We start from the raw sequence: 10683 nt of genomic DNA, 5'->3' as shown, positions 1-10683 counted from the left end.
CTCTCTGCCTCCGTCCTCCCTTCTCTCTGCCTCCGTCCTCCCTTCTCCCTGCCTCCAACCAGAAGGCGAGGGCCCTGCCCTGCCCTGCCCTGCCCTCCCCGCAGCAGAGAATGCAGAAGAGAGAAGCCCCGGAGAAAGGCTTCCGGCCCCGCTTCCCGCACTTCGCCACCCACGCCATCCACGAGGGCCAGGAGCCCGAGCAGTGGACCCACCAGGCAGTGGTGCCGCCCATCTCGCTGTCCACCACCTTCAAGCAGAAGGCGCCCGGCCAGCACGCGGTGAGCTCGCCCACCCTCCCCCGGCGGGCTCTTCCGGGGAGGGGGGCCGGGTCGGGAGAAGGGAGGGGAGGGGAGCCCGAGGGACGCTTTTCAAAGCCCCGGGCAGCCTGGGACTCTCAGCTCAGCCTGCCCGGGAGGGCATTTCCCGCGTGGTAGGAAAGCTGGGAGGCATCTCTGAGCAAGACTCCGCACTCATTGCATCAGCACCAATCACAGGCAGCGGGATTTGCCCCGAACCCGAATTCCGGCCTTAGAAGTCATCAAGGCCAACCTTGGTCATTTTTACAGACTATAAAGCGGGCCCAGAAAGGTTAATCGACTCGCTTAAAACCTCGAGCACTTGGTTAATAGGTAGGTATCATTAAGCGCTTACCACGTGCCAGGCACTGTGATGAGCGCTGGGCATACAAAGAGAGGCAAAAGCGGGCTCCCTTCACCGGAGCGGCTCACATTCTAACCAGGAGACACTGACCCACGGCAGGATTGGCAACCATATCCAGCGCACCTCATCCAGTCCTCCTTAATGGACCAAAGAGGAAACTGAATGAGGGGGAGGAGAAGGTGAGGGAGGAGAGAGAGAAAGGGATTTAGGGAGAGAGGGAGAAGGGGAGAGATGGGAAGGGGAAGAGGGAAGAGCCGGAGAGAGAGAGAGAAAGGTAAAGGATCTGCCAAAGCCAAAGGGAATTTGTGGAAGGTCCAGGATTAGCACTGAGACCTCTGGACTCCCAGTTACAAGCTCAGCCACAATAACCCTAACCCCGGCTTCCTCAGAGCTTACCAATGTATGTTTCAGTATATGCTACCCTCAGACAAAGATCCATGTTTTGTTAAAATTTCAGTGAAAAACCAGGGCAAGGCATGCTTGAATTGCCTCATTGCAGCCGTAATGAGTTAAAAGCACAATATACATACTATGTAAGTCAAAAAATAGCTGACCTGGGAACAAAGAGGTGGGATTTGTAGAGCCTGTAGATTTGTAGAGCAACTGAGAGCTCCTGGATTGACCTTCTCGTTTATAAGGGCCCTTCCAAATGCCCCTCCCGAGCTGCTTTGGAATAGTTTGTTGTTTTCTTTTATTATGGAAATAGCCTGTTAAAGGACACACTGCAGGGCTAGAGAGAGGGGCCACATCCCCCAGCACCAGGTGCGAAAGGTCACCAGACAGATGGAATTTTCTTTATTAAATATTTGCAGAAAACCAAGTTTTGTAAATGGTTAATGACTTGGGGGGCGGGGGGAAGGAACAGGACAGGGACGGGCACTCCTCACCAGAGCTGTGCCTGCCTTTTGTTTTTACATAACCTACTTTAACCAGTGTATCCCCTCCTGCTCTCTTATAACAGCATAAAAGGAGAAGGAAAGTCCATCAGAAAAGTCTGAATGAATGAATGAATGAAAAAACAGTTACTTGGTCAGTCATGAAAATTTATTACGTGCTCTCCAGGCAGGCACAGTTTAATGGGGGAGTCAACAAGTAAGCAACAGTGTAGGAACAAACTATATCTTCTTTCTTTTTTTAATTAAATTAACCAAAGGTTTATCTATTTTATTGATTTTTTCATAAAACCAGCTCTTGGTTTTATTTATTCAATAGTTTTCTTAATTTCAATTTTATTAATCTCTCCTTTGGTTTTCAGTATTTCTAATTTGGTATTTAATTGAGGATTTTTAATTTGTTTTTTTTTCTAGCTTTTTTAATTGCATGCCCAATTCATTGATGTCCTCTTTCTCTATTTTATTCATGTAAGCATTGAGAGATATAAAACTTCCCCTAAGAACTGCTTTCACTGCATCTCATAAATTTTGGTATGTTGTCTCATTATTGTCATTCTCTTGGATGAAGTTATTGATTATTTCTATGATTTGTTCTTTGACCCACTCCTTCGTTAGGATTAGATTATTAATTATTATTAGATTAGATTATTATTTATTATTATTATTAATTATTAATTTCAAGTCCGTCTTTCCAAGGAACAAACTATATCCAGGATAAATAGAACTGTTCAGTAGCAGGAAGGCACTGAGGTGTATCGGGAAAGACTTCTTGTAGAAGGTGGATGTTGGCTGGAACTTGAAGGAAGCCTGGAAAGTCAGAAGGCTGAGATGAACCTGGAGAGCATTCCTGGCACAGGGCACAGCCGGTGAAAATGCCTAGGGAGGTGGAGGGTCTTGTTTGCAGAAGGTAGAAGAGGCCAGTGTCACTGGATCCCGTGTGGTCGAAAAGGACTGTATAAAGTGTGAGGGCTCCAAGGACCGTGCTAATAAGCATCATTCACATACAGGGCAGCTCGGTGGCACAGAGGGTAGAGCACTGGACCTGGAGTCAGGAGGACCTGGGTTCAGATCTGGCCTCAGACACTTACTAGCTGTGTGACCCTGGGTAAGTCACTTCACCCTTTTTGCCTCAGTTCCTGGAAATGGCAAACCATTCCAGTATCTCTGCCAAGAAAACCCTAAATGGGGTCACAAAGAGTCGGAACAGGACTCAACAACAACAGTGGTCCCAGAACTGGAAAGGGGGTGTAGGTATAGGCACAGCAAAATAGCTGTTGAACCCACGGTGGGAATTAAAGAGAAGCAGGGCTGAGGCTGCCCAGGTGGAGTGGGTCCCCAGAGGCCCTCCCCAATCAGGATGTTGGGGGGAGGGGACAGTAAAAGTTCTGGAGCCAAAGAGTGTTCCACTCCGTAGTTCCAGAGCGCCGCCGGGCCTAGTCTCCTGCCTCTGCAAAGAAGGGGGAATCGGCTTTCTCCTTTCTCTTCTTTGGCACTAAGCTTGGCTAGGACAGTTTCACAGCTGTCAGTTTTCTTCTTTTCACTTTTAGTCATCATCATCATGTGTGTATCTTTGTCTTGGTTCTGCTTCTTTTACCCTATTTCGGTTTATCCAGCTTTTCCCATGCTTCTCTCTTCATTCTCTTCATCGTTTCTCTCATCAGTGTAATCTTCCCTTATGGTCATGAGCTATGACTTGTTCAGCCAGCCCCACTGATGGGCAGCTGCTTTTTCTCCCTCTCTTTGCTGCCGTGAAAAAAGTGCTGCCATGAATTTATTGGTATATATGGGGACTATTGATCAGGGAGCTTCTTGGGGTATGGTTCCACTACCTTTTTCACTTTTGCAAGTAGCAGATTTTATTCAAGAGACAAGGGAACAGAGAATTTCTTACCACTTGGCCCCTAAATTTGCTCTTTCCCCTACAGAGCTAAATATCTGTAAATGAATTCTTACAGAAACTTGGAAACAATTTTTAAAGAGATCTGTGGCATTGTGGGATAGGTTTTTGCCAGGTGGGTATTAACTCATAGATGCTGTGGGGAAATAGGGATTCTTCCTTATCATCTGGGGCTCCTTGAGCCTTCCAGATCATACCCACCCATTTTGTGCTTGGCCAGTATCTCCCTCAATGGGTGTGATGAAATCTCTCACATTTCTAGTCAGCTTCTGGAAGCCAACTTGGGAAGCAGGGGGGGAGGAGGAGGAAAGACATATTTCTATAGCATCTACTGTGTGCCAGGCACTGGGCTAAGTGCTTTATAAACATTATTTCATGATTGAGCTTCACAACAGCCATGCACTATAGATGCTGTTATTATCTCCATTTTACAGTTCAAGAAACTGAAGCTGAAAAATTAAGTCAAATCACCCAGGGTTGCACACTAGGAAATGTCTGAGGCTGGATTTGAACTCGGGTCTTCTGACTCCAGGCCCAGCTTTATCCACTCTGCCACTGAGCTACCTGGAGCATGAAGGGCTGAACAAGGTGAGGGGGAATTGAACATGATAGGCATGGAGAACATCTATGTTTTCTTTAAAAATATACATATATATATTTATTGATATTGTGGTTTTTTTAACATCACCTAGAGTTCTCCCTCCTCCCCAGAGAACTATCACTTGTAATATTTTCTTTTTTAAAGAAAAAGATGAAGAGGGAAAAACTCAGCAAACCGTCAATATACATATATATATAAATCTGATATTATAGGCCGTTGCTCCCCAGCCCCACCTCCACCTCTGCCGGGCATCCCTGTTTCCTAATAAGTGGGGATACTGCACCTAGGAGGGGAGCGCATGGTGTACTTAGCCAGCTTTTAGAGTCCTGTTTGTGGTCTTCACCTGAAAACCACCAGCCCTGGCAGGATGGGGCTCATAGCTTCCTGTTGCATCCTGAGTCACTGCTGGTCCCACTGCTTAGGAACTGTGACAGGCTCTGGTCAGGGGGATGTTGGGTTTTCCATAAGTCGTATGGCTAACCAGAGTTTATAAGAAGTTCATGTGAATGTGGGTGATACCGAGGAATTCACGTGGAAAAATGATCCGGCTGGTTCCTTCCCAAAAAAACTTAGGCTTTTTCCTTCTAGTAGTTCCTAACTCAGCCGTGCTGACCTAAGTTCAGACCTCTCTCTCACTTGAACTATTAAAATAGCTTTGTTGTTCTTTGAATCAATCAGCTGTTTGGGTAGCCCTTCCCTCTGGGCAGAGATATGAGGGGGACAGCTTTCTAGCCAACTGGTCCCCTGGTTCCTATCCCTTCTCTCCCCCCACCCTCAAACCATCCTATGTGCTATCGACAGGATCATCTTAATGTAGAACACTCCAAATGCCATCCCCTGTTCAAAAACTCAATGGTTTTCTACTTCTTATGGAATTAAGAATGAATCTTTGGCCTGGGATTCAGGGCCAACAGCAAACACAGGTCAAAGCTTGATAACCTTTGTCTCAAAGCACCAAGGTCTTTACATACCTTACTTCCCATGTTCCTCACAATGACCTTGACCTCTAAGATTAGCACCAATTCAACCCAACACGTCTTGTTTGTACATAGTTGTTTGAATGTGGTTTCCCCCATTAGACTGAATTCCTCAAGAACAAGGACTGTGCTGGGGTTTCCCCCTTTTCTTTGCATCCCTGGCAATTAACGCAGTGCCTTGCACATAGTAGGTACTTAATAAATGCTAATTGACTTGCCTGGTTGTTGAGCCTGTGAAGCGGAAGCTGTTATTATTCCTGTCATATAGATAGAGGAAGTGAGACTCAGAAAAGATGTGTGACAGGTAGGTACAGGATCAAACTTAGGAAATATCTGAGGTAGGATTCGAACCCAGGTCTTCCTCACTCAGTCTAGAACTCTAGCTACTATATCATTCTGCCTTCATGGACTTAATAGCCTTATAGATTTTTAAAGCTCGGTGGGGTGAGACAGATATCACATACCAATGAATAAATAAATACTTAATGCAAATATGTGTAATTATTTATAGCATATAATTTGAAACAAATTAGGAGTCAAAATTTTGGGAAGAAATTGATTGTGGGCCCTTTTGAGAGCAATAAATTCTGGCTGACACTTGGCTAGGTGGCTGTCATTGTGCGGTTTATGGATATCTTCAGTTTGTACCGTACATCAGCCAACCAAGGTAATGTGGCAGAAAAGTTAAAGGGCCAGTGTTATTGTAGTCGGAGTCTTTGTTATCTTCATTCACTTTTTCCAAGATGAGAGCCAGCGTGGCGGAGTGGATGCCGTGCTGCCAGTCACCAGGCAGAGGCCCTGGCTTCAAACTGTCATCCTTCAGAATGCTCAGAAAGGTCACCTGGAAGCCCCCTGAGGGCAGGGACATAGAGGAGGAAGGAGACCCAAGAGGCAAAGTGACTTACCCAGGGTCACACAGAGAATGTCAAGAGGCCTGATTTGAACTCAAGGCCTCTGGCTCCAGAGCCAGCTAGTTCTCTTTGCACGGTATCACACTGTCTTCTTAATAGTAGGGGCATCTTCGGGGCACAGTGGATGGAATTTCATGTCTGGAGTCAGGAAGACCTGAGTTTGAATTCAGCCTCAGATACTTACTAGTTGTGTGACCTGGGCAAGTCACTTAAACCCATTTACCTCAGTTTTCCTCATCTATAAAACTGGGCTAATCACAGCACCTCCACCACAAGGCTGTTAAGAGGATCAAAGTAAAGTGCTGTACAAACTTTACAGCCCCCTTTAAGTGCTAGCTATTGTGATTGCGTATTGACCCCTAAACCTTGGGCAGGTTACTTCCCCACATGTCTCAGTTTCCTTATCTGGTAAAGTGAAGGAGGTTGTTTTAGGTCAAGGGTTCTTAGTGTGGGGTCCATGAATTTGTGTTCTTTAAAAATATTTTAATAACTGTTTCCATGTAACTGGCTTCCTTTGTTATCTTATGTATTTTATTTTATGCATTTAAAAACATTATTCTAAGGAGTCCATGGACTTCACCAGATTGCCAAAGAGGTCCAGAGCACAAAAACACTTCAGAACCCCTCTGTGAAGGGAAATGCCCTTTCCTGTTTCTAGAATGGGATTTCCTGCCCCTGCAGACTCACAAATCTACTTTTGTTGTATCTGGAAGAAGACCATAGGAGGTCATGAGGAAGGGAAGTGGCATTTGTTAAGCACCTACTATGTGCTAGGCATTGAGCCTGCTTCCTCATTTACGGAATGAGGATAATAATACTCACGGTAGCTACTTCACAGGGTGCTTGTGAGACTGTAAGGAGTAAATGTGTTTGAAATGCTTTATAAGTCTTAAAGTGCTGTATTAGCTTTTTAAAAAAGTACTGTATTAGCTTTTATTATTGTTGTCAACGTCCCTCTCTGGAGAGAGGCGGTCTGTCCCTTGGATTTCAGAGAACTTTGTACTTCTCTTATACTATTCATATTCTAATTTGTGTTATACACAGTGTGCTGTGTACCATATTTATCTCTTATCAGATTATAAACTCTTTGAGGTCACAGGATACATTTTTATTCATCTTTTCCAGCACAGTACACAGGGCCTTTTTTTGGGGGGGGGGGGGTTTGGCTAGGCAATGGGGTTAAGTGACATGTCCAGGGTCACACAGCTAGTAAGTGTCAAGTGTCTGAGGCCAGATTTGAACTCCTGACTCCAGTGCCGGTGCTCTATCCACTGTGCCACCTAGCTTTTTTTGGGGGGAGTGGTGGGGTTAAGACCTGTGATTTCATTGGTTTAGGGAACTCCCAGTGTGAAAACTCTCTTTACCCATACAGATTTGCAATTTGGAGAGTTGACTGAAGTATTGAAAGGTTAAATGACTTGTCCAGGGTCCCCCAAGCAGTGTATGTCTGAGACAGGAGTTCAGCTCAGGTCTTCCTGGCTCCTAGGTCAGCTCATTTCACCAGGCCAGCTGCTTCACCTTTTGTATACAGTTGGCACTTGATAATGAGTACGGACTTTAAATTCATGACATGACTATCCATTTGTAAGACTGAAAGTACAGTAAGGAAGCCAAACTCTGGTGTTTCCACTTAAGATGGATGAGTGATTATTACAAATGACTTTATTATTTCATTGAAATGGCACCTGAAAGAAAGTTCCATACTTTTTCCCCTAAATTGAATGAGTTTGACACTGTGCTTTTCAGGGAGGGAATTTTGGAGAAAGGGAGGCTAGGCAATGGGGCTAAGTGACTTGCCCAGGGTCACGCAGCTACCAAGTGTCAAGTGTCTGAAACCAAATTTGAACTCGGGTCCTTCCGACTCCAGGGCTGGGACTCTATCCACTGCGCCATCTAGCTGCCCCCTACACTGTGCTTTTTAAAAAAAATTATTTGGAGCTTCCATGGTGTTGATAAAACAGGTATTCGCTTCACCAACGTAGCAAAAAATGTCTACACCTCCTGCCCTTGTGAGGAAGGCACTTCTTAAGCCTTCCTATGGGGAAAATGGAAGTTATTAGCCTTAAAAGCCTTTTCCTTCTGAGGACCAAATGGCATAACTGATATGAAGAGCACATTGCAAAACTTCGAGGGCTCTATTTACGCTAGTGTGAATGTCACGGTTGTTTTTTGTAATCGTTGCAATAGGAATTAGGCTTAGAAACAGACATTCTTCATGGACGTAGGATCACAAATGTTGAAGTGGCAGGAACCTGAGACATAATCTAGTTCACCCTCACCGATTTACAGGTGAAGAAATTGAGGCTTGGGGAGCTAAATTGATTTTCCCAAGAACACACAGGGAATAAACATTGAAGGTAGGGTTTGAAGCCAGTTCCTTTGACGCCAGAGCCAAGGCTCTTTTAATTCTTTCTAGAATCTTCAGTGATTGAAAAGGAATCATCACTGGTGACCAATTTTTGTTGATAATCCTTTCTGACAAATCCAATTGCTCTCAAGGCTGCTGCTGCCCAGGTACCAGATATAGTCCATTTTGGGGTCCACATTCAGCTTGATATTCAATTTGAGTCAGATAAACAAAGCTGTGTTAAATGTGTGCTATATATGAGATGTTACACTAGGAACTGAAAGTTTCTGCCTGCAGGGGGCTTGCATTCTGTGTCAGCAGCTGCCTTTGAAGTCATCCTGACTTCAAAATTAGTTCTCATCCTACCAGTCTTGGACCCCTCATCAATCACTTACAGATAATACAGATATGAAAGTGTATGTTCCCTTATGATAGAATCACTTGAGAAAAAAGTATCTTGATAAATGAATGTATAGGTATTTGCTACATTGTATCATTATTGTGTAGCATTTCATCACTTCAGCTTCTCTAGGGAACAGTGGCCAACGAGGCCTATAGCCCAGCCTTTCTCCTTTCCCCTCTTTGACAACAGTCACTGGTTTGAATAGGTCAGGCTGAAGCCACTGTAGTGACATCTTATCCTCTCCTTCATTAGCAAGTGGATTCTGCCCTTTGCTCTTATTAGACAATAACCTGAAAGTGCACAGAAAACGACTTCTCAGATGGCTCCCATGTCAGAAGCTGTTTTCTTTCTGCCACAAAGTGGCCAGTTTCAAAGAGAGAGAGAGAGAGAGAGAGAGAGAGAGAGAGAGAGAGAGAGAGCACTCTCATCCTTAGCTTCCACAGACTTTGGGGTTCTAGGGGTGCCTCCTTGCCCTGATGAGACGTGGAATAAAAGTACTTCACACTCAACAAGATTTGTGATACTGCTAATCTCTTTCAGGATTGCATACGCGCTTGCGCAAGCACACACACATGCATACACCCACAAATGATGTGTGTATGTATTGATAGACATGTATATATGCATGCATACACACATATACATATGTATGTGTATGTATGTATGCATTCTGGACAGAATTTGATTTGCTCTTTTCCAAAGGCAACTGTAGCATGCATATGGTTAATATAGGTTATAGAATGTTAGAATTGGATGACATTAGAGGGCATTTGGGTCAACTCCTTCGTATGGTAAACCTTTGAAATGACTTGAGCTGTGACAAGACCCCAGGTCTCCTGACCCCTGGGTCTACTTTTTTCCCATCCATGATGCTACCTCACCTTTACATCTCTTCCTTCAGAATTATTTCTCGAAAGGACCTCTCTTCTAGAACGATGCAACATTCACAGGTCCTTCTGGATCACTCAGTAAAGCATTTATAAGCCCCTCCCATATGTAGGCACTCTGGATACAAATAGTAAAATGTAATTTTCTGCCCTGGGGGAGCTTACATTCCACCTAGGAAGGCAACATAGCTACTTGTTCATAGATAAAAAACATATAGAGTAAATACAAGGTAGTTTTTTTGAGGAGAAAGCTCTTACAGCCCAACCTTCTCTGCTGTGTGGTTTGGAATTAAAACATGCTTCATTCTTTAAACCTTGCTTTGCAGGGATAGCTATGACAGATCCCCTGAACATCTCACAGCCTGGTGGTAGCCTAGTACTTTGCTTCCTTCCATGTAGATCCAGGAACACTGGCCTTTTTGCTATTCCTTGAACATGACACACTTTCTTCTTTTTACAAACATGTGTAGTCAAGCAAGATAAATTTCCACATTAGCCATGTACCTCCCAAAATATATATATGTCCCACCCTACACTCTGAATCTATCACTTCTCTGTCAAGAAGGCAGGGTGACAAAAATTATCATGAGTCCTCTGGAATTGGGGTTCATTACACTGATAAGAGTTCCTGTGTCTTTCAGAGTTCTTTATTTTGATGATACGGTCATTGAATACATTATTCTCACCTCGTTTTGCCCGCTGCACTCTGCATCAGTTCATACAAGTCTTCCCAGATTTTGCTGAAACTATCCCCTTCGTGATTTCTAAGAGCACAGTAATATTCCATCACATTTTTATATCGTAGCTTGTTCAACCATTCTCCAGCTGATGGGTATCCCCTCACTTTCCAGTTCTTTGGCACTGTAAAAAGGGCTGCTATTACTGTTGTTGTACATTCTTAGATTTTATTTTGCTTTGTTGATTTTGACTAATCCCTCCTTTAACCTGCTCTCCTCACTCTCTTCTTTCCCTTCTCTCTTTCCCCTCCTGTTTCCCTATTGAGTAAAATGAATCTCTCTCTCTCTCTCTCTCTCCCCCCCTCCCCCTCCCTTCGTCCCTCTCTCTCTCTCTCTCTCTGTCTCCCTCCCTCCCTTCCTCCCTCTCTCT

At 44.4% G+C, this 10683-nt stretch overlaps 1 protein-coding gene across 1 annotated transcript in view; it reads left to right on the top strand.

The window, feature by feature from the left end:
• The first annotated feature begins 23 nt into the window (after nt 1-23).
• Nucleotides 24-10683, top strand: part of CTH (cystathionine gamma-lyase) — a 41860-nt gene continuing 31200 nt past the window's right edge. Inside the window, exon 1 of the mRNA XM_027874119.1 lies at nt 24-278. Within this exon, the coding sequence (XP_027729920.1) occupies nt 111-278 (168 nt within the window). The 5' untranslated portion in view covers nt 24-110. The remainder of the gene's footprint in view (nt 279-10683) is intronic.

This window comes from Vombatus ursinus, unplaced genomic scaffold (genome assembly GCF_900497805.2).
Source record: "Vombatus ursinus unplaced genomic scaffold, bare-nosed wombat genome assembly UNPS02014804.1, whole genome shotgun sequence".
Classification (NCBI taxonomy): Eukaryota; Metazoa; Chordata; class Mammalia; order Diprotodontia; family Vombatidae; genus Vombatus; species Vombatus ursinus.
Note: the sequence above shows the minus strand (reverse complement) of the source record. Positions and strands in the feature narration are given on the sequence as shown.